Below are 24,556 nucleotides of genomic sequence, written 5' to 3'. Positions count from 1 at the left end.
CAAAGTGTATATTATACACTCCGAAGTAATAGTAAGCCGGGAACTTAATTAGTTTATTATTTTTGTGTGTGAATCAGAATTTATTTACAGGTCCTACTGGCCTCTTCACGAGGTCTTTGTAGCCCGACCTGCCCCTGTGACCTATCAGGAGAGAACGTTTATTTTAGAGCCAAAGTAGGTCAAATTTACACCGGCTTCCCGGGTATTCGCCAAAGATATAATTTAGATCCAAATAGACCAGTGCACGGTGGCCAATGAGACCTTAATGTGCACTGGTAGATAGACAATCTCAAGACAAATTCATGTCTGAACGCAGCACCGCTGCAGCACACAGCTCCGCCTTTATGGCCCACTTGTTGTCATCGGCCGTCGTCTTCATCCCCGAGACAGTTTCCCCATTGCGTTGAGCGTTCTGAGTACCGCTGTCCCGGTAAAGCCACCCTCTCGATGTGCTTTGGTTACCCCCCGCGCAGTGCACAGACCCAGGTCCGTCCCGTATGTCCCCCACACTGGTGGTCTCGCTGTCCCGCTGTCCCCGGCCCTCTTCAGACGGGACCTCTGGCAGGTCCGGGCCTGCGAACTCTCGACGATAAACAGCGGGTGGCAAGTCCGCTGCATATTGGAGAAGACAGCAAAACCAGCAGTGTAGAAGACGTCCGGCTCGAGGGTGACGGACTCAGCTGGATTAGCAGAGCCACCCGCAGAAGTTCCCCTCTATAAGGAAATATGTACAGGTGAGAAAATCTTCTGCGGGCGACTCTCGCCTCGGTAGCGACGCGCACGCTCCAGTGTCTGACCGAGAGTTTATCATTTTGTGTGTGTGTTTGAGATTTATTTACAGGTCGTCCAGCGTCTTCGCGACTACAGATGTATCGACCTGCCCCTGTGACCCTTCAGGGGAGAAAATTAGGTCATATTATTCATCAGAGCACGATGGCCAATGAGACCTTAATGTGACTAGATGCTGCTTTTTTTAATGGATAATGTAGTGGTTTGCCTTTCATCGAAATGGTTTTTGCAGTATTCCTATTATCTCTAGATTAGCATTATCCTTATTGGCATTAATGTTTATTCCTTAGAGTTAGTGTGTGGTTTTTGTGCTCTCCGCCCCAAGAGGGAGTTTATCATTTTTAGTGATTTCTAGCCCTATATAGGAAAGAATTTTGTATTAATGCAGCGACATACCAGTTTTCATTAGCATTTTAATTATTTTATTTTTTTAGTAATTAAATAAGTAAAAATGTAACATATTTTATGTAACTGTTTGCTTTTATTTGTCTTTTTTTAAGATGTAGTTGATACATATTAAAGGATTACTTTTCAAAAGCGATGGAATAATAAATGTGAATCGGTTGTCGTCGGAAAACGTTTTTATGACATCAACGCTTATTATATCCGTCCAATAAAAAGAGTCGAATGGTATAGGACTGACCAATCACATTCTTAAAAAGCAAACAAACGTAGCGAAAACGTTTCCAGCCGTATTTTACTTACAGCGTGGAACTACTTTATTATTCTTTTGACGAAACGAAGTCGAAGGACACTAGATTGAAGAAATCAATGAAGATTTGGTAATTTATTCATAGTTAATATAAATAAACACTCTTAAGAGCAAACTATATTGTGAGATTTTTCAACGAGGAAGAGTTCCCATAGCGTTTTTCATTTGCATGCTGACAAACTCTGTTGATCTACGTCTGCGAGTGACATTTATTTGAGAATCATCGACTTTAAAAAACACAAAAAATCGATAATCTAAAAGTAGGATATTTTACTATACGGTAATAACGCTGTTTTCATATATTGTAGCATATATTGCTTACATCAGCATTCGTTTAATATGGAAGATTACGAAATTTCTGCTCCTTGTTTGCTAGATGATCTAATGGAAGCCACCATCATTGGCTCTGACGTTGGGTTCGGAACGGAGAGTGACCCGCTCTTCGGCTTCAATCAGAAAAGTTCGCCAAGTCACCAGTCTGACAGTGGCTGCTCGGATCTCTTTGACATGGATGAAAGGTCTGTATCACCCTCCAGTGGTGTTGGTTTGTTTGAAGTATCGCCAGATGAGGGTTCTACTGTTAAGCTGTTTGATTTCGATGCAATTGCAACTGAGTCCGTCTGCAGTTTTGATGAAAATGAGTTAGAAAACGAGTTGGAAGGGTATCTTTGTAGTGCTTCTAGTAACAGAGGTAAAAGAAGTGTCAGATCAGTTCTGACTGATGGTGGCAATAACTCACGACCTCAATCGGATGACTCTGAAATTGATGTTGAATCTGAAAAGGATGACCCTACATATGTTCCTTGCAAGCCTAATACTAGGGTAATTTGGTCAAAGGCTGTTACAGGGTCCAAGGCGGTTGTTCCAAAAGCTAACATTATTAAAATGCCATCTGTTGTTGCAAGGCCAGCTGAGGTTCATGTTTTGCCAGCAACATCCACTACATTCTTGAAGAAAGGGCAGGGGGAAGGTTTTAAACCAGCTGTCAAAGTTGTTAAGGTCATCAAGACTGCTGCACAGTCAAAGCAAGACATTGACAATGAATTGTTTCAAGCCCTGGATGAAAGAAACAAGAAAAATGCTGTTCAGGCAAAATTAAACAGGGAGAAGAAAAAGGCATACATCAATAGCTTACAGGATGAAATAGAAAAGCTGAGAGAAGAAAATGCGACTATCCAAGCTGCTAGGCAGAAAGACATAACAGAGAAGAAGGCTCTTCTAGAGGAAGTTGAATATTTGAAAAGTGTACTTGCAAATGAGAGTGCTATTGCTGGGCTCCTTAAAAATATTGGTAATGTTAACAATGTGAAGTTGTCAACATCATTTGGTAAGAAGAGAAATGCAGATCTTGATGATCATGATTACAGTAATGTTTCTCAAAAAAAATCCAGGAATGCAAAAACCGCAGGTGTTTGTCTGCATGTTGATGATGGAAGTGTATCGCTTGAATTTTGCTCAAAGTGTTCCTCTATGTCGAAATCTAGTGATTCATGAATCACTTTGGTGTAACGTTATTAAAGTCTTATGCATTAAGTGCTATAACAGTGGAATGGTAAGATCGAGTATCTCAATGAAGCTGGTTTGTTGAACATGAGTCATGACAAAGGAAACTGGTAGACAGGAAATAACAGTGTACATGTACATAATTAAGATATTTGTACCATTTGTAAATATGTTTTCTGACCTGTGTGAAACTAAAGCTTTTAATACTACCTCTTGCACTTACAAAAGAAGCAGGGTTTTTGTAAAATATGTAAATTGTGTTATGAAAATATATAAAAAAACAACTTGTTTTGTTACAGCTTAACAATACTAATGCTAATGTGATGTACTAAAAGCTTTAGTTATGTTAATTGCTGCGATAGTTGCTACAGATGATTGAAACACATCATAATCTGATTTACCAGTTTATATTTTAGATGAAGCTGATCAGTGGTGGTGACCTTGATCGTGGTGTGGGCTAGATCCACAATACCACCTTGGCAGAGGGTCGTTGCACACTGTCCTGACCCTGGGCGCAACACCAAGTTGGCCCTGTTGTTTTTATCTGGTAAGGTATCTTGCAAGTTGCGAGGCTTTGCTGTTGTTTTTTTGCCCCATTCCGAAAAATAAGTTATTGTTTCCGAAATTACTGTAAGACAGTAAGTCCCAATTAAAGGTGTTTTATTTTAAATTAAACGTTATTTTATATTCCTATCCAGCTACATGTGCTTGTTAAACCCCACCAAATTTCCAATATTAGTTAAAATGATGCGATTTGTCGGACTCGATGGCAAGGGCCCCATTCTAAAAGTAGTGAAAAAAAGCTGATTGCAAAATGTAGTAAAATGCTTTATAATTGTACTAATAACAGACAACCAAAGCTTTATAAAATTTGATTTAATAGATGCTAAAATGGTCTGTTGCCTCTGTTTTTTAAAATCAGCCATTGGATTATTCCATTTGTAAATCATCTTCATTTTCAGGTATGGCAAATTTTGTCCCCATGTATTTATAATTAATTTTTTCCTGTACAGAGTTCCATGATTTGGCGATTAAGATATGGGGAGAGATGAAGTGCAAGAGGAAAGGGAGGAATGATAATGGCCACAAATTTCAATGAATCCTATGGTAGTATTAGGTCTTATGAAGTGTGGGGAATTCATTACCGTTGTCTTGTTGCATGCAAGACCTTGTGTTAAAATTTCAATTATTATGTTGTTTTTTTAACCTTGAACATAAAACAGAATACAATGTCATACATTATTTGCGATTGTTTAAAACATAATTTTAATCATTAGTTGTTATTAATTTGCTATCAATTTTGTACAATTTGTGAGTATATTGACATTTATGTGCTAATGTTATTATGCAATTTCAAGATGTTCATACAATACATGTTTAATGTATTAATACAAAAAACAAAATCATTGCTCTTTGAAATCTGTAATTAAATGACATGAATATTTATATTTTGTTGTGTTCTAAATGGTAACTATGGTATTTTTCAGTCATCAAATGAAGTTTGCTGTGTGGCCATAAAGATGAAAGGATTTGGTAGCTTATATGTGCACATTGTGCCTAAGCTGAGATTTTGTGGTCAGTTTTTGTCCGCTGCAGTGGTAACATCTGGGACATCTAAAGTATCTTCATACATTCATCAAAACTAGTTTTTTGTGGGTATTAATTAAGCTTGTTGAGAATATGTGGTTGGTTGTCCCTGTATAAAATATGTTTCTTGAAATGATGTGCTGAAGGTGGGCTATTGTGGTCGCTATATGTCCTGCATCATTAACTGTATGGTGTTTGACCTTAACTTTAACCATCTTGGTGACACTAGGTCGGAATGTTTATCTTAAGTTTGAATCTTGGTCGTGTACTTCCAAATTCTATGTCACCAGGTCATTCAAATCTTAGTATAAAAACTTGTTATACCCACATTACCATGGGTAATGGGGGCTATACAGGAGTCACTTGTCGGTCTGTCCCGAAATTTCATCCAATCTTCACCAGACTTTGGTCACAAGTTGTATCTAGATGATGTCTAGGTCAAGTTTGAATATTGGTCATGCCTGGTAAAAAACTGGGTCACGGGGTCACTTGGTGTGTTTTAAACCAAAAGTTTGTCCTCACCATACATATGTAATTTATCGTTAAATTTTAAAATGACTTTGTACATTTGTTCACCATCGTGGGACGGTGTGTCGTGTGAAAAAAGTATGACAATGGTCAAGATCACTATTTGAGTTTAAAGGTAAAAAATGGATATAAATGAGCTTGTCTGGGCCATAACTATGTTGTTCATTGCCAGATTCTAAAATCATGTGGCACATTTGTTTGTCTTCATTTGTAACAGACGCACCTGAGTTGCAGCCCTTGACTCGTTGTAAAATTGTTTTTATGTACCCCACTATAGTAGTGGGGGACATATTGTTTTTGCCCTGTCTGTTGGTCTGTTGGTTGGTTAATTTGCGCCAACTTTAACATTTGCAATAACTTTTGCAATATTGAAGATAGGATCTTGATATTTGGCATGCATATGTATCTCATGGAGCTGCACATTTTGAGTGGTGAAAGGTCAAAGTCATCCTTCAAGGTCAAAGGTCAAATATATGGGTCAGAATCGCTCATTTAATGTAAACTTTTGCAGTATTTCAATATTCAAGATAGCAACTTGATATTTGGCATGCATGTGTTTCTCATGGACCTGCACAATTTGAGTGGTGAAAGGTCAAGGTCATCCTTCAAGGTCAGATGTCAAATATATGTGGCGAAAATTGCTCATTTTATGAGTACTTTTGCAATATTGAAGATAGCAACTTGATTTTTGGCATGCATGTGTATCTCATGGAGCTGCACATTTTGAGTGGTGAAAGGTCATCCTTCAAGGTCAGACAGAGGTCAAATATATGTGGCCAAAATCGCTTATTTTATGAATACTTTTGCAATATTGAAGATAGCAACTTGATATTTGGCATGCATGTGTATCTCATGGAGCTGCACATTTTGAGTGGTGAAAGGTCAAGGTCATCCTTCAAGGTCAAATATATGGGTCAAAATTGCTCATGTAATGTCACTTTTGCAATATTGAAGCTAGCAATTTTATATTTGAAATGCATGTGTATCTCATGAAGCTGCACATTTTGAGTGGTGAAGGGTCAAGGTCATCCTTCAAGGTCAAACATCATATAGGGGTCAAGGTCATCCTTCAAGGTCAAACATCATATAGGGGGACATTGTGTTTCACAAACACATCTTGTTAAAATATGTGGGGCAGAGGGGGTACCACCGATTCCGCAGACGTATTTCATAAGCGGCCCGAAATATCCGCGGCCCACGAAATCTCTTTGCATTTTACACTGGTAGATTCTGCCTAAGCATTTTTTAAACCAGGGATATAATTGGCTGTCGTTTCCCAATCTTCCAATTAAAAACAGTTTCTTAAAATGTGTTTGGTATTTCTAAGCTGATTCGTTTGCAAAATGGCGCCATTGTGAAGCGAAAATTAAGATTATCAAAATTACAATTGGAATTAACGACTGACATATAGTTTGATAGGAATAATGAAATGCATTTGTCAACATAAAAACACTACGTTTTAGATACAAGCAACACATATTTATGCCCCCATTTGAAGAAGAGGGGGTATATTGTTTTGCACATGTCAATCCATCCACCAGATTGTTTTTGGATGATAACTCAAGAATGGTTAGGCCTAGGATCATGAAACTTCATAGGTTCATTGATCATGATTGGCAGATGACCCCTATTGATTTTCAGATCAAAGGTCAAGGTGACTCGAAATAGTAAAATGGTTTCCGGATGATAACTCAAGAATGCTAACACCTAGGATCATGAAACTTCATTGGTACATTCATCAGGACTTGCAGATGACCCCTATTGATTTTCAGGTCAAAGATTAAGGTCACAGTGACTTGAAACAGTAAAATGGCTTGCGGATGAGAAGTCAAGAATGCTTACGCCTAGGATCATGAAACTTCATAGGTACATTGATCATAACTGGCAGATGACCCCTATTGATTTTCAGGTCACTAGGTCAAAGGTCAAGGTCACAGTGACTCGAAACAGTAAAATGGTTTCCGGATGAAAACTCAAGAATGCTTGGATCATGAAACTTCATAGGTACATTGATGATGACTGGTAGATGACCCCTATTGATTTTCAGGTCACTAGGTCAAGGTCGAGGTCACAGTTACAAAAAACGTATTCACACAATGGCTGTCACAACAACTGACAGCCCATGTGGGGGGCATGCATGTTTTACAAACAGCCCTTGTTTGTTTAGAAATATGCAAAGTGAATTTGTGTCACGGAAACCAGTGTTTGCAAATTGGAGTTCAGTCTACTCGCAAAGACAATTTAGAAGAGTATCGTTCAAAAATGGAAATAGACAAACATGATTTGATTTATATGTTAGTGGATCTGTGTATAATCAGATTCATATGCATATTCTGCTTTATTATGTTGTGAAATAGCATTGAACTGAAGATGTGAGATGCAAGATATAGAAAGGTAAACAAATAAATATTTATTTAACTCGGTTTAATACATCATTAACACAAGAACACTCAAGTGAGTTTGTTTATATTTAGTCTATTTACTGTTATTCAATACATTTAAAAACTGCTGCTATTGATCACAATGAACACTGGTTACTTTGCATCCTCAGTATGTTAAATGTGAAGTTTAACAAGTTTTTATAAAGAAATATTGTTATGAAGTTCAAGAAGGTGTTTATTTTAATGTCTGTTTTAAAGGGGCCTTTTCACAGATTTTGGCATTTTTTTTAACTTATTCATTAAATGCTTTATATTGATAAATGTAAACATTGGATCATAAAAGCTCCAGTAAAAAATCAAGAAAAAAAACTAAAAAAAGGAAAAGAACATTGCCCGGAGCAGGTTTCGAACCAGTGACCCCTGGAGTCCTGCCAGAGTCCTGAAGTAAAAACGCTTCATCCTACTGAGCTATTCCGCCGAGTAGTTTCACAAAATTTAACGACAAAAACAGAACTCTCCAAATTATTCAATCGTTTCGCGTTGCAACGCTTTATAATTTTTAGGTTTTAAAATCGTCAAAAGATGCATCATAATGGCTATATTAGAGCATGGTTAATGTTCAGTATTACTGTTTCCTCACAAATATCATAACTAAAACGAAAAATTACGAATCTGAAACAATTTTTTCAATTTTGTCAATTTGCCAAAGCGTGAAAAGATCCCTTTAAGGTTTGATTGTTATGCGTGCCACGCGTAGTCAAAACCAGTTGACAGAATTTTCCTCCCCTCTGACTTTGCCTCAATCACACCCCTGGTTATGTTTGATAATCGGTCATATTTACCCAGGCACTTCTGAATTACGGCCCTTTAATCACCAAAAAATTGCGTTTCCTCTCAATTACTCGAGTATTTGTTATCGAATCGTCACCAAAACTTCATGAAAATGTGTTAGGCAATAAGATTTATGTCAAGTTACACAATCAGCCAAATTGACTCTGGATCCGGGTTTAGCTTTCAAAATCTGTGTTTAGGTTTTGATAGAGAGTTTTTTCGGGGGCATATGTCTTCCGATGGAGACAGCTCTTTTTATGTGTAATACCTTCTCCCTATGAAAGTATCAAATTCTTTCGATTATCAGCTTGAACAGTCTCGGCCATTAGCTGCCTTACATCGATGTATTTCTAAATAACTTTGCACAATGGCTACTCATCATAAGGAAAAATGGGGTGTTGTATCTTGTTATTCATAACTTTGCACAATGGCAATTCGTCATAAGTAAAAATGGGTTTTTTATCATTTTATTAGCTCATATATTTTGAAAAAAATTATAAGCTATTGTCATCACCTTGGCGTTGGTGTCGGCGTCCGGTTAAGTTTTGCGTTTAGGTCTACTTTTCTCATGAAGTATCAATGCTATTGCATTCAAACTTGGTACACTTACTAACTATCATGAGATGACTGCGCAGGCAAAGTAAGATAACTCTGGCTTGCATTTTGACAGAATAATGTGCCCTTTTATACTTAGAAAATTGAAAATTTTGGTTAAGTTTTGTGTTTAGGTTCACTTTTGTCCTAAAGTATCAAAGCTATTGCTTTCATTCTTGCAACACTTAATAACTATCGTAAGGGGACTGTGCAGGCAAAGCTATGTAACTCTGACTGGCATTTTGACGGAATTATGGACCCTTTATACTTGAAAATTTGGTTAAGTTTTGTGTTTGGTACCCGTTGCAGCCCTATTGACAAAATAACTCTTACCTGACATACTACAAATAGACTCTGACCAAACCTTCCCCCATGCCCCCCCCCCCCCCCCCCCGAATCCCCCCTCAATCCCCCCTTATTTTATTTTTTTAATCAAAGATCATCTAATAAATGACCACCACACCCTCACACTATACCCCCACCCCCAAAAAATAATTTTTATGCCCAGGGTAGGGTGGCATATAGCAGTAACTGTCCGTCAGTCTTTCAGTCTGTCCGTCCGAAAAAAACTTGAACATTGGCCATAACTTTTTCACTTTTGAATGAAATGAGTGAAAGGTCAAATGTCAAATTTATGGTGTCTGTCCGTCCGAAAACTTTTACATTGGCCATAACTTTTTCAATATTGAAGATAGCAACTTGATATTAGGCATGCATGTGTATCTCATGGAGCTAAACATTTTGAGTGGTGAAGGTCAAGGTCATCCTTCAAGGTCAAATATTTGGCGTTCGTTCGTCCGAAAACTTTTAAATTGGCCATATTTTTTATGTCCCCCATCCACTATAGTGGGGGACATATTGTTTTTGCCCTGTCTGTCTATTGGTCTGTTGGTCTGTTTGCTCCAACTTAAACATTTGCAATAACTTTTTCAATATTCAAGATAGCAACTTGATATTTGGTATGCATGTGTATCTCATGGAGCTGCACATTTTGAGTGGTGAAAGGTCAAAGTCATTCTTCAAGGTCAGAGGTCAATTATATGTGACCAAAATCGCTCATTTTATGAATACTTTTGCAATATCAAAGATAGCAACTTGATATTTGGCATGCATGTGTATCTCATATGCCGCACATTTTGAGTGGTGAAAGGTCAAGGTCATCCTTCAAGGTCAAAGGTAAAAAAAAACAAAAACAAAGCGGCGCAGAAGGGGACATAGTGTTTCTGACAAACACATGCTGCACATTTTGAGTGGTGAAAGGTCAAGGTCATCCTTCAAGGTCAAAGGTAAAAAAAATCAAAGCGGCGCTGAAGGGGACATAGTGTTTCTGACAAACACATTTCTTGTTTCAATATTGAAGATAGCAACTTGATATTTGGCATGCATAAACTGTTGGAAGTTCAAGGTCAAGGTCATCCTTCAAGGTAAAAAAAAATAAAAATTTCAAAGCGGCGTTCTCATGAAGCTGCACATTTTGAGTGGGTGAAGTTCAAGGTCAAGGTCATCCTTCAAGGTCAAAGGTAAAAAAAAATCAACGCGGCGTTCTCATGAAGCTGCACATTTTGAGTGGTTGAAGGTCAAGGTCATCCTTCAAGGTCAAATGTAAAAAAAAAAAGATTTTTTTTCCAAAGCGGCGCAATAGGGGGCATTGTGTTTCTGACAAACACATCTCTTGTTTTTTTCAAACAGGGTTAAAGAACACAAATATTTATTTTTATTATTTTATTTTTGAAATACCGTCCAACCATACCTACTAAGAATCCCCCCCCCCCCCCCCTCAAAAATTTTTTTTTTTGCATGTTTTTTTCATTTTTGGAAGATAATGTAATAATGACCACAACCCCACACTATACACCCCTCTCCACTTCACCCCTCCCTCCTTTGTGATTGAAATTAAGATAGGTCCCTACACCTTTAAAAAGAAAAATAGATGAGCGGTCTGCACCGGCAAGGCGGTGCTCTTGTTATCCCCCGCCAGAGGCGGAGGGATATTGTTTTGGCGTTGTCTGTCCGTCCGTCCGTCCGGCACTTTTGTGTCCGGAGCCATATCTTGGAAGTTCTTTGGTGGATTTCATTTAAACTTGGTATGAGTATATATATGCATAAGAGGATGATGCACGCCAAATGGCATTGTACACCATCTGTTAAAAACAGACTTATGGCCCTTTGTATCTTGAAAAAATGCTTTTTAGTGTCCGGAGCCATATCTTGGAAGTTCTTTGGCGGATTTCATTGAAACTTGGCATGAGTATATATATGCATAAGAGGATGATGCACGCCAAATGGCATTGTACACCATCTGTTAAAAACAGACTTATGGCCCTTTGTATCTTGAAAAAATGCTTTTTACTATAGGCACTTTTGTGTCCGGAGCCATATCTTGGAAGTGCTTTGGCGGATTTCATTTAAACTTGGTATGAGTATATATATGCATAAGAGGATGATGCACGCCAAATGGCATTGTACACCATCTGTTAAAAACAGACTTATGGCCCTTTGTATCTTGAAAAAATGCTTTTTACTATAGGCATTTTTGTGTCCGGAGCCATATCTTGGAAGCGCTTTGGCGGATTTCTTTGAAACTTGGTATGAATATAGTCCCGCGCCAGAGGCGGAGGGATATTGTTTTGGCGTTGTCCGTCCGTCCGGCTGTCCGTCCGGAGCCATATCTTGGAAGTGCTTTGGCGGATTTCATTTGTGTTATTGTCCTCCGTCCGTCCATCTATCATTATGTTCATCCGTCCAATTTGCACCCATCCTCAAACAAAGCATATGTTGCGGGGGATATCTTGGGCCTTTCAGGCCCTCTTGTTCATTTTGCTTTTATTATGCCCCTCTAAGAAGACGAAGGGGTATATTTTGTTGCTGGATAACCGTGGGTCTGTCTGGCGGGAGACCAGTCTGAATGTCAGTGGACCAGTTCGCTTTGTTCCATAACTCGTCAATGAATTGACATGACGCCTTATCAGTGATCGCTCCGCCCACTTAATCACGTGGCTCAGCGGGAAGAAAACCTAGACAAGCTAACACCAAAATGGCTTCTTTGCCTATAGACTGCATATAGATTTACGCGATATTCCGGATGATTTTATGGACTCGTTTAACACCATATCACACTTGTAAAGGGGTTGATGCCATTTAGGTATTCTGCAAATGCAAAAAATATACGATTAAAGAGAACATCAGCTATTTATAACGGGTAAATCGGTACATCAAACACGCTCTCAAACGCTTGCGCGCTTACCGAAATCGAACCCGTTATTACTTGTAATGGTGGTATACGTGTAATGGTGGTATTTGCAATAAATCAACACTTCACCAGTATTTAACCGTGTTATTAACAAAATTATTACCGAAACATCCCCCCTACCCGTGTATTTGACACGAAATAGCGCTTTACAATTGGGAATTCGGTGAAGTTTTGCGCGCTTTCTGACGCCGGATGGGTACCTCAATCCCACATGTTATTGCGTATAAAAGTGATATTAATAATATTAAACATTGCTTATTTATCAATCACTATAATTTAAAGTGCAAAAACAACACAGTAAGTTTGGACATTGTCTTATATAAAATTAGCGTTGTACGAAATGGAATACGGTCAGGCTATTATACATTAATAAGGCTACCAATATCAGACGCTCGCGCAGGTACCGACTTACCCAAGTTACCGCATTTATTGGTTAACTAATATCAGTAATAATAACTCTTTTACAATAGCATTTATCGATACGTCTCTATTAAATTAATAACAAAATGGTTTTCACTTGTTTCTGACACACACAGAAACGCGACTTTTAACGGGGATTTCGTAAAGTTATACGAATTGGGTACCAAAATTCTCAATTATTTTACATGCACACGTGACATAATACATACTTAATAATGCTTAGTTATAGCTTATATGACATTTCAAGTGTGTGAAATAAATTAATGTTCTATAAAGGGGATCTCAGTAATTCTTGTCCGAATTTTTAGGGAAAATAACGATGAAATCGACGTCAAATCCCGTATTTTCAGAAGTCAACGAAAGGGAGAGGATGCCCATACCGTGAATCTGTCAGGATATCGATTGTCCGAGTTACATTATCCCCATTGACACCGTTTAACCATTTTTAATCGTTTTTTTTAAAGAGGAAAACAAAAACTCGTTGGAATAAAAGGGAACCTAAACATGTAGCTTGTCTAGAAAATGGCGGACATGTAGTTGCTAACGAGTGCGCCCGATTAATCGATCGCTGATTGGTGGATCAATTCTAGTGGGCGGAGCGATCATAGATAAGGCGTCATGTCAATTAACTGATTAGCTTAATACTTCACATGTGTATTGGCCTTGGACAGTAGGTTTGAGGTCATCCACATGAGGTGGTTAGCGTGTGGCTATGATATTAATTAGTGAAAACATCATTATGAATGACAAATAATCATATTTTAACGAACAATCAACTTTTCTGAAAAAACAACAACATTATCAAATATGTATATATAAAAAGGTATCCAACTCAAAATCACCCGAAAACGGGGTACATCGCTTTGAACAGCCATAACTTCATCAATTGGGCAGCGATTTTCACGATCTTGGTAATATTCAACGCAGAAATTAATTTCCTTTCTGAAAATGTATATATCTTGTTATATGTTTACAAATGCTGGGTCAAAATTTTAAGAAATAACACGATACACACAACTCGACTGACCTACTTGACACCGATCAGACAGTAGTAATGAATGAAATCTTCAGTTGTTAAGACACACCTCCGCAACGGAGCTGGAGAGTTAGTTTTGATGCATAATGCAACGGCAAGTACGGTTAGAATTTTTTTCATACGTTTTATTGAATTATGGTATCGAGGTCCTGGAACTTTGCAGGGAAATTGCCCTTTACTCCGTGAAGATTTCACCCTGTGAGGTCAGCCAGCTCAAGATCACATTAGCTTGTTACATGAAGACTGTTTACACTCATTTAATACATAGAAAACACTTAATTTGTTGATAAAAATTGGTATTCCTTGAGGGAAGGAAAAATCCTCTTACTCGTGAGAATGAGTTCAATGGTCAGGGTTATATTGGGCAGATGCAATCAAAAGGTCCACACAAGTTTGATTGAAAGCATCGTGGTACCTTATATACGGATAGATTAATGGGACCGTCAATCGCGATTGACGAAAAAAGAAAAGTAAAAAAATACCGTTTTTTTTACAATTGTTAGTTTAAATTGATTAAAATATCACGACTGGTAAATTGAATAACTTAAAAAAGTTCATATTTTCAGAATATTCGGTAATCGAAAGTACATCGCGAAAATAGGTAACAACGATATACACTATATAAAAAACGCAAGTAGATAGATCACTTTATAAATAAACAATATACAATTCAATGCGGATGCACAATTTGCATTCCTGGGTTTACCACGTGACGCTGATGATCAATCTACTTACGTTATTCATAGTTCACTGGTTGCTACCTGGTACCTGTATCCAGTAAAATTTATTACCGAATATACTGAACATATGCAAACTTAACAACTTTTTTCAAGTAATATAATGTACCAGTCGTGATATTTTAACCATTTAAACTAATAATTGTAAAAAAAATACGGTATTTTAGAACTTCTTTTTTTCGTAAATCGCTCAGTTGCTTGAGATAGCGTTCAATGGAAACTGTGCAGTGTGTCTAATGGTCAATGAAAGCTTATTAAGCAACAATACTAGTAGATAACCTTTTTCAAACACATTACTTGTGTGAACGGGCTAGGGCCATCTTGCTGTTCTTAAGTATGAATATAAATAATTATAAAATCTTGTGAATTCGGGAGATGCAAAGCTAGAGGTTAGATATTTTCAAGGAATACTGTCTTAAAAAGCTTGACAAAGTTGTTTAAATTATGGCAATGCGGTCAAAAATTGCCCCACCGTTTATATTTTTTGTTTACAGAGTTACTATTTAAAAATTATTGAAAACGCAGACCTCGATCATAAGACACAGTTTGCCCAACATTATATATTATTGATTAGGCTAGTTTGCAGAATAAATATTAAACAATTTAATAAAGCTGAAAAGGCGCAAGTGTGAATTATAGCGTATAAAGTACTGTCTGTAAGACATCGGACATTACTTACCATCGGCGAACAAATCTTAAATTTTGGCTTATTGCCCTTGGATTATTAATTTCTCTCAATAAATTGTTTCAGTCTAGGCGAAGTGTTTTGCGAGACCATCGAATGACTGATCTGCTATGGGATTGCATTGATGAGCGACGAAGTTATTATGATGATCATTAAATTGATATTCATGGCTGCCATGCTTGTTTAAACCTCCGGGTTTCAGAACCTCGTTCTTTTATTGATTAATTTAACACATAGCGCAAACAGGGTGCATAGACGACAGTTTTAATGCTGTCTATGGCAATGTGAAATACATCAGAATTACTTAATTTAATAAGCCTGTGTTCTTAGCCAAAATTCGATGTGTACAGCATTCATGTACCGGGTTATGCTGCACACAAACGGAAATTCTGGCACCGATTTCAGACGTAGTCAAGGGTTTATTCTTAAATCTTAAGATATCGTCACAAACTGCAAGAAAAACTCTCTTTAAAACACCAAATATGTTTGAAAATGTATTGCAATAACTTGAGATATTTGCAAAAATGTTCTTAGCGGTGTTTACATTCTGTCCAGCCCCGTGTGAAAAACTGTTTGGACACCGTTGAACCTACACCCTGTTTAATAGAAAATTGAATTTAAATTTCGCTTTAATCGCTCACACATATTACAAATGCTACGATACATACTTGTACTTAAAAACTATAAATATTATACAATTGCGTTTTGTATTACACAATAAGATTTTATTTCCGAATCCCATGAAACCATAATATAGTATCATCAGCTGCATAATGAGTCGCAAAATTAAATAGGAAACCAACATTGAAAAACAGCGCATACAACGTAAATAATGAGTCACAAAGTTTCCCTTTTTTATCTGTGATTGCTGTCGTATGTGTATACCACCCTATATATTGGTTTGCGTCCAACCTATTAATAGGAATTGCGTCTTTATTGGGATTTCATAATTATATATGCTTGAATATCACTACCCTGAAGATTATCTTTAACATGGTCTGTCTTATTGTAACATAAATAACGCATTATACTACTAGTTATCTGTTTCATAGTATTGATTTCGTCTATGACTTGTTCCAATTACCCGGTAACATTGATGTAAGTAATCAATTAGTATCTGTTAAAAGTCCATTCGCTGCCTTTAATGCTGTATTTGAAATTGAACCCGAATTATAAACCAAACTCGGTCGAATGCGACTACATGAAGAAGCATGCACTACATACAACAAGATAAGTTTTCACAATTATGTCAGCAGTTAATGAGGTAATGAACTATTTTAGAACATGAGTAGAACACAATTATTTCGTTGACAAGGGATTTTCCAACTGAGTTGATAAACGCCACAAACGGTATATATAAACTTAAACCCGCGACTTCATAATTTAATATATGCTTAATTTGAAAACAACATATTAGTTTGTTGAACTGATTAGTTGCACCAATTAAATCAGCTTTTTGTATTGGATAAGTAAGTGATTTGAACGCAAGGTAAACGTGTTGTATTCTATATGTTTTTGTATTAAACATACGCTTTACTTTTTGTCATGTATTTATTATGTGAGTCCATATCATAAATTTGCTATATGTAATATTTTTTCAATTGGGGCGGTCATGTGCTTGATATTGAACGCCTTCACGCTTAGTGCACAGTAATCTCAAAGCATTCTTTGAATAACGGACGTACACATGCACCTGAATATACATGATCACTTATGACTATATATAATAAATATGCGGTTTGCGTTTCATTATTAGTGTTAACGCAAACAAAAACCAAATGTATTGAGTGTTAAACATTCAATACATGCACATAACATTTTGATTGTAAATTACTGATGAGTGTTTTTTATTTAAGGGTAAAAATGAAGAATCCATTTATGATGTGTATGCGTCAGAATTCAACTGCGAACGACATTGTTCGTGACTGGACTTACGAATCATTCATTGTAAACGGACAAGAAAACGTGGAACCAGAAAAACACCCTGAATTCACAAGGGCATCATTCTATGACCACCAATTTACGACAGTAAATGGTTGCTTTAACGAGCGAGGTAATGAATGCGGGATACAAGCAGCGCTCTGTGACCGTAAACGCTCGACCGGATTAACGTACAATAATGAGCGCTCTGTGCGCGTTAAAGACTGGCTTGATACTAATGCACCGCGCTTTTCCCAATCATTTTCGGAAGGCCCCAGGAATGGACCAAAGGTGCATGCTAGAGATTGGCGAGACCGGGAGATAGAGAAGACCCAGATACAATCGGCTCTTCGGGAGTTCATGGCCAGACGAGGGATCGAGTGGCAACAACAGGCACTGATAGCAAGGTTTGACCCAATTGATATAGTTCAACTTCATCTATAAAACACGTGAAATCGTGTGTTCTATAACGGTCATACTTTCACATTAACTCAATATTCAAGATTGCAGACACAGTTCAATTTATTAATCAATTACACGGATTAAAAAAAAGCATGGCTGATTTAAATTGGACATGTTTGGTCCGATTTGATTCACCTAATGCTATTAAATAATATCCGTTTAAAACTTGACGGGTTAACCAAACTAACGCTCCTCTGATTTAAGGAAAAGATGAATTAACATGTTATTTTTCTTTTATAGAAGCAATCCCGATGCCAACAATTCCCGCCAAAAGGAACGTCCGGTCACGAGGTCTGTATCCAGTTCGCAAGCTCCGTTCAGCCTGACGGACATCAACAAGCTGTATGCCCAGAAGACGGTCAACGTCTACAGATGAAGCTACCTGTAGTTATTTGTGATACATTGTAAAGGTTCTGCCGTGTCCAAACCGAACACTATCACGTACTAAATGTGACTTATAGCTCCAGGTCGTAACGGTTCAGGAGGGGAAACGAGTATTTCAGAAGAACTGAAAGTGCAAAGTATATTATGTATGCATGTATGTATGATGTTCAAGCTGAAGTATTGAACACAATAACGGTACATGTACTGTAGATATGATTTGCGTAGCAAATGCCAAAACACATCACTGTTAAAGTTCTAAAGAATAAGCTTGCGTACAAAGATAAGAAAGAACAGGAAAACAAAATGAAACAAACAAACATCGTGAAGTGACAGTGGTTTAGGGACAGAATATGATACTTGTCATGTTTCAAACTTTTATTGACTGCTTGTGACAAATTTGACATTATATTTTTCGTAACTAAGTTAAAGAGAATATAAATGTATTATAAGCAAGGCGTTTTGAAAGACAATAAAATGTTGAATTTTCTGCTTATATTATTGTTATTTTTTTAAAACTAAGAATATTACAAGTTCTAGTTTGTGCGACACATATAACTTTCGATTTCACCAACACCTATATATCAGTCGACAGCATAAAATTCACACAATAAAAAAGATAGAAATCCAATATCTTTTAGTGTTATTTCGATTAAAGAAGATTCAAATCACTACAATCTCTATTCATCGCTTTAATATTGCTTAACACAGCGCGTTAAACGTAAATATTGAGTCACCGGGTTTAAAGTATATCAAACTGCGATTGCTGTCGATTGAGAAATCAACCTTTATATACTTGACTCACTGGATTGAGTATTCTTATGCTAAATATATCCCTCTATTGAAGTGTTCTTAAATATACAGAATCAGTTTACTGAATATATTATGAATATTATCCGCAATAGCCGGGTCACATTGGACCATTAACTAATGATACGGAAGCTTGATTGTACGCTTCATTTTATTGCTAGGATTAATGCTGACTATAAATAATGTCTGGGTATATTTAGGAAATAATATTGTTCTATCATGGTTTGTTTTCGAATAACCCACAGTAAGGAGTATAGATGCGTAGGAATTAAATCACGAGTGCGAAGCACGAGTGATTTGATAACACGAATCTATACAACTTTATACTGTGGGTTATTCGACAACAAACCATCATAGAAAAATATTATTTCGATTCTAACACGATTCTGATTGATTTAGTTTAAGTTTTAGGACGCGAACTATATTTTTCAATACTCCGCCCTTCTTAGTACACAGTTCACTATTTATTGACGTCATTTATTTAATGCTTTCCGGTGGTTTATAGAGAAATATCAGTGAATTAAAACTGATAATTTCACTGTTTCAAACAGTGAAAATTATCAGTGAGAATTATCGATAATTTTCATTGTTTACTGTGAAATGACGTCATTTTTTTGACGAAATGACGTCATTATCCCAGCAAAATTCGTTAGTTAAACTCTTGAACAATGTATATAAACTGTGAAAAATGCATTAAATAAAAAGAAAATTTGTTGGATTCGGTGGATTATCGACTTTAATTCACTCGTGATCATAGAAAACATATATTTTCACTCGTGGCTGCGCCACTCGTGAAAATATTATTTTCTATGATCACTCGTGAATTAAAATCGATAATCCACCGGATCCAACAAATATCCTCTATTGAATTATACAAACATATGACGTCGTTTTCATTCATAAATATTTTGCAAATGACGTCACTTTCATCGAAAACAACAATCGTAGAAACTTAAAGACGCCACGTTAATTGATGCTACTGAAAAGCTGACATGCGATAAATGTTTTCTGAATTACGTTTCCTAACAATTCTACCACGGCACGTGACTTGTTTTCTATATACAGGAAGGAAAACTACTGTTGGTTATTACCCCGATATACCAACGGTTGTTTAAAGTGACGTCACTTTGATTGTCCGCGCGCAGTTAATGAATGAAGACGACGTCATTTTATTTTAGTTGTTGTGGTGACGTCACGTTTCGTTAAAAAAAGTGGAGGACGCTCGGTTAATATAATTCTCATTTATAACCTTTATATCGCGGATAACTTTTTAATTAAATCGTGTTAGAATCGAAATAATCGACGGGTAACCGTTGGTTATTGCGGTAATAACCAACGGTATGTCGTTCCGATGCTTGTTATCAAACCACTCGGGTTACGCCCTCGTGGTTTAATTCCTACGCATCGGAACTCCATACCGTTGGTTATTACCGCAATAACCAACGGTTACCAGTCGATTATTTCTTAAATAACATTCTTGGTATGCGTGGTTATGCCACTTATCACCAAATATACAATTTGTTGTTTCATAACAGTTATATACATGCTACATTAATTACATTTCTTTTAGAGCGGGTTTTAGCACGTGCATTTTACTGCAATATTTTCTTTATTTATTCGGAACTATTTTCGAAACATTAAGCTCCGCCCATAAAGTTATTGCAGAATAACCCACACTTGATTTCCTTCTTTGTCTATAGAAAACAAGTCGCGTGCCGTGTTAGAATGCATGACAATCTATAAAAAAATCACGAGGTAACATATCCTCGCGACCTCAACAGTACATGCATTTTCTACCTGACACGTATTACAGATCAATAACTTATAGGAATCAGCAAAGTACGCAGTTTTAGATATAGCTAGTGAACTGGACTAGGGAGGGGGGTATTTTCTCCACTTGTGATAACAGTATATGTGTATCATGCGTTTGGAGGAATCCCATGAACACTTCATTGCACAATTATGTTTGCAAACAACATACACACGTGGTTTGGCATGTAAACAGCGAAACAGCGAAGCATATAACGTTACTTCCCAGATAGTATAAAGCAAATTATTTATGGACTTTTAAATGTGAGCAACATTTCATTTCTGGCTTGTTTTAACTATGGATTTGACTTTACTTCAAGCTGTATGTACTATATATTTTTTACCTAGCTAACAATACTACTGGTAAATTCATACAAATTAGATATTAGTGCTAAATTCATATTCTTCGAATTTTTCTCACCCAGCTAAATCAATAAAGAGTGATATTGTTAATTTACACTCAATGAACGTTTTACATACTTATGGTAATATTATTAAAGCGACTTATTTTTTAAATACTTTATTGAAACTGAAAACACACGTGAGAAAGTTGTTATTGTTTCATCAGATTCGCTTGCTTTGTCTGTTGCTTATATCGATAATAACGGGTTACGCTTTTAAATTATCAGATATGATAGTTCTGTTTGAATTACCTTATTTTTGCATTTGAATCATCGATCGAAACGCCAAAGTTCGGCCATATGTTATGTATCATGTCCGCTGTTTTTCGACGATTATGTTACTTGTTTATGTATTTGGCAACAATTGTTATAATTAAGCAACTGGGAAATATAGATGGAAAAATTTCTATAGAACCGTGTGTCCATAGTTTCTGAGGAACAGACTTACACACACGATTGCAAAATTGTTATTTTCGTGAATATTGTTCTAACGCCATGCGCATTTTTAGTTCCAGAACAACGTCACGTGGTTATCCAACGTCACTCTAAATGTGACGTCAAGTTCAGATGCAGGTATGCGCCGGGCAGATATAAACAAGTTTTGTTAAATGCCAATGGTCTATGTACGGTAAATGTTTGATCAAACTACTACCTCCAGAACACCTGGCACCGTGAAACATTAGCTTAATTTCGTAAACGTTGACGGCATTAAATGATAAGAGTAAATGAACTATTTGAACAGACAAAGAAATACAACAAACGCCTAGTAATCGTCTCCTTTCAGCAAAACTTCAGTGTCACAAAATACATGTCATTTACATCTGATTTGTTCAACTTAGGTGACGTAAATTGCCATCCTAAACCCGCTTACTCAAATATTAAACAGTATTTATACGCAACAAAATTTGCATTAACCAAGAGTAGTAGCAAAAATAATGTTCCAAGCATCGCTTTATTTAGACATAGGGTATTTGACCACAATGCGGTTCCTGCTGTTCCCGTTGGCGGTCGGGCTTAGCTTTGCCATAGGACTTGGCTGCAATATCATCAGGAGACGATGCAGCGGGGAGAGTGGCTATGATTTGGTGGACTACCTTTGAGGACAGGTTCGTAAAACCCAGTGCTACAATAAAGATTCGTTAGAACCTATTGGATTGTAAGCTTAATTGAGATAACATAGAGTCCGTCACTTGGGAGGAACAAGTACTCGGTATCGGTGTCCTCTTGGCAATCGAGCAGTCTCCCACTCCCTCACATGTACACAGAAAAGAAGACATGTGTTACCAAATGATTGGTTTGTGTGTGTTGTCTTTTATATGTTCAGCAAATAAGTATATAGGCGTTTTCTTTATTATTGAAAACACGTTGATTGTGCTATCCATTCTAATGTACAGTCTGAGTATTTTTGAAGTTATAGTAAGCGTTACAATCAGGTGCACATTTCAATTTGGTCACAAATCAAGGTCGTATTTGAGCAGCAGACATACCGAAGTAATAGAGTAGCGTAGTGTAAAAATGATGCGACCTGCCTAGCTCAACACAATCATGCACATTCGCGAAGTCTGGTCAGGAGCTACCCTGGCCGCTGCAAGTCACGCAAGGTTTTGTGTTCCCATTAGCCAATATAATTATCTGCTGTCAGCCCATTCGAGTTTGAAACAATATTTTATTTTATAATTTTTGCAATCGAATGAGACTGATAGTATTTTACCCGTTTAATACATATTACTTGACAATGATGATGCGGCAGTGTAATACTGGCTGGATCTTAAGACAAAAGTATTTAACAAGATCACCCAGAGGTTAATGGTATATTCACGGTACGCCGATCACGTGTTTATATTTTATTTACAAACATGCAGACTTGTTTATTATTGTTATTTTACTGATATAAACTCTAATTATGGTTCATAATTTCATAATTGTACAAAATATGTAAACGATCAGCCTAGGCATAGTAAGACGGCTGACATCGGCCATTAAATACGGATTATCATTCTTTACCAATTTATTTTTAATTTTAATAGGATCCTAGGAATGAACCGACGTTTCTCTGTTTATTTATGGAAACATGGTCATCAATAAATGTTTAATCAATAAAATATTGGATTTCTTTTGTTGAAATGATTGATTTGTTTCTTCCATTCGCTGCAATCCAACTATTTGATACATAATTTATAATTGGGTATACCTGGGTAAAATATCTCGGATTTATTTAAAATTAATCTTTCAAATTACGTGCATATATCAAAAAAGTATGTTATTGAATGTCAAACCATACACCCTGTGCGTGTCCGCGTAAACAAGACCAAGTAGACTAAATGTTTAAATATATCTCCAGAATTATATGTCACAATGTGTCTTGATTTACTGGTACTTCTACGAATGTAGGCTTAAATCGTTTATATATCTTTTTTTCGTCACATACATCAACTAGTTTTTTTTAAATGTTAACAAAAAATATTTTACCTTTTCTTTTGCAGGAGTTTCCTGAAAACCTACAAAAAGATGCGACCGAAGGTATTGATCAAATAATTGTACACACGTGTATATTCTAGCAACATAGTTTATCAAGATTCAGTACATGCTGCGTACTATAAATTTATTACAGAGAACCGATAGTTGTTTTGATAAAATTGTCGTTTTTTTCATGTGTTGGTAAAATAGATGATTACGTTTCTCATAATCAAAACTTTTTTCCATATAATGCGCAAAATGATGTTTTTTGCATCCGTATTTCGTGTGACGTCAAATGAAATATAAGCGACGTGATATGTATTATAATTTATGTATTTCAGTTAACGTCGTGATCGGCATTCTAATTAGATTGGCCATTATCGGATGCGTGCGCGTGCTGTCGGTTGGTTGTGACCGTCCGCGGTTGGGTTTCAGAACAACGCTTGAATGCGCACGCAGACTGATAAATTGTCAACATTTCTGCTCGATGTTTAGCGTGTATTATATTTGGCATACTTTTGGAAAGCAGAAGACTGCTAAAGAGTAACATCGTGACTAATATAAATCTGAAGCAATAGATTTTTATATCAAGTTTGATGTATATTGCATAATTGGTATTAATGTGTATTTAAATCTAATGTCTGAATGACAATTAGTTTGTACCAGTAAATCATGTCAAGTGAGTGTTCTTCATTTGTTAGAGCATACTTTTCGTTGTTTTGTTTTTCAAAAGGTTTGTTTGCCCTCGCAAAAAAAACCCCGACGTATTCATTTAAGGCCTTTAAATGCAGGGCACTCTAATATTACGATTGCAGTGTCTCTCTTTGTATTTTTACTTCTTAAAATGAACTTTAACTATACCATGCATGTATTTTATGGAAAATCCTTGGTCGAAAAACGTAAAATAAACATAGACGTGCGTCGCTGACGTCACAATTTTATGATATGAAATTAGACCATGAACAGAAAATATGTATTTATATTTAATGAATGCGAACATGCATGGTATGGGTAGACTTGTGTTTTTGTACTTATTTTGGATAAATATAATTTTTAAACTGTCATAATGAAAGAATCTCACACTATATTGCCGTTGTTTTGAAGTTCACAACGTATCTTATTATGCAATAAGGCATTTTATATGTTAATTTAAATGTGTAAATAAAAGTACGAATGACTGAAAATAAGGCGTTCATGAATTAGTTTATTTCCTACCAATAGTTGCCCATGTAGCTATATCAATGTTTTATAAATATTTATTTA

At 36.5% G+C, this 24,556-nt stretch overlaps 2 protein-coding genes and 1 long non-coding RNA gene across 7 annotated transcripts; all 3 read left to right on the top strand.

Annotated features, from left to right (window-relative positions):
- Window positions 1-1,577: 1,577 nt before the first annotated feature.
- LOC127860955 (uncharacterized) lies at window positions 1,578-3,414 on the top strand. The gene has a single exon (XM_052399284.1). It carries the CDS (start codon window positions 1,841-1,843, stop codon window positions 2,993-2,995), a length of 1,155 nt encoding a protein of 384 aa, XP_052255244.1. The 5' UTR covers window positions 1,578-1,840; the 3' UTR covers window positions 2,996-3,414.
- Window positions 3,415-15,226: 11,812 nt separating this feature from the next.
- Window positions 15,227-18,306, top strand: LOC127860694 (uncharacterized). Of its 3 annotated transcripts, none has more exons than XM_052398933.1 (3): window positions 15,227-16,403; window positions 16,910-17,380; window positions 17,676-18,306. In XM_052398933.1, the coding sequence occupies exons 2-3, from the start codon at window positions 16,917-16,919 to the stop codon at window positions 17,809-17,811; spliced, it is 600 nt and encodes a 199-aa protein (XP_052254893.1). In that variant the 5' UTR covers window positions 15,227-16,403; window positions 16,910-16,916; the 3' UTR covers window positions 17,812-18,306. The 3 variants fall into 3 exon arrangements, with proteins under 3 accessions (XP_052254893.1, XP_052254895.1, XP_052254894.1); XM_052398935.1 differs by having other exon boundaries at window positions 16,395-16,522; XM_052398934.1 differs by having other exon boundaries at window positions 16,401-16,542.
- A 2,362-nt stretch (window positions 18,307-20,668) lies between these two features.
- On the top strand, window positions 20,669-23,728 carry LOC127860056 (uncharacterized). 3 transcript variants are annotated; one of them, XR_008039585.1, is made up of 5 exons: window positions 20,669-20,757; window positions 21,346-21,409; window positions 21,797-21,942; window positions 23,320-23,356; window positions 23,635-23,698. It is a non-coding gene; the product is annotated as an uncharacterized LOC127860056 (long non-coding RNA). The 3 variants fall into 3 exon arrangements; XR_008039586.1 differs by lacking the exon at window positions 23,320-23,356 and having other exon boundaries at window positions 23,635-23,728; XR_008039587.1 differs by lacking the exon at window positions 23,635-23,698 and having other exon boundaries at window positions 20,721-20,757; window positions 21,352-21,409; window positions 23,320-23,520.
- The last annotated feature ends 828 nt before the right edge of the window (window positions 23,729-24,556 follow it).

The sequence above is a fragment of the Dreissena polymorpha genome, chromosome 15 (genome assembly GCF_020536995.1).
Source record: "Dreissena polymorpha isolate Duluth1 chromosome 15, UMN_Dpol_1.0, whole genome shotgun sequence".
Taxonomy (NCBI): Eukaryota; Metazoa; Mollusca; class Bivalvia; order Myida; family Dreissenidae; genus Dreissena; species Dreissena polymorpha.
Note: the sequence above shows the minus strand (reverse complement) of the source record. Positions and strands in the feature narration are given on the sequence as shown.

Bases quoted from the DNA above. Each gene is read 5' to 3' on its own strand.
- LOC127860955 (XM_052399284.1), top strand. From the start codon at position 1,841: ATGGAAGATTACGAAATTTCTGCTCCTTGTTTGCTAGATGATCTAATG.
- LOC127860694 (XM_052398933.1), top strand. From the start codon at position 16,917: ATGAAGAATCCATTTATGATGTGTATGCGTCAGAATTCAACTGCGAAC. The intron at 17,381-17,675 runs GTTTGACCCAAT...TTTCTTTTATAG, and splicing joins CAACAGGCACTGATAGCAAG to AAGCAATCCCGATGCCAACA.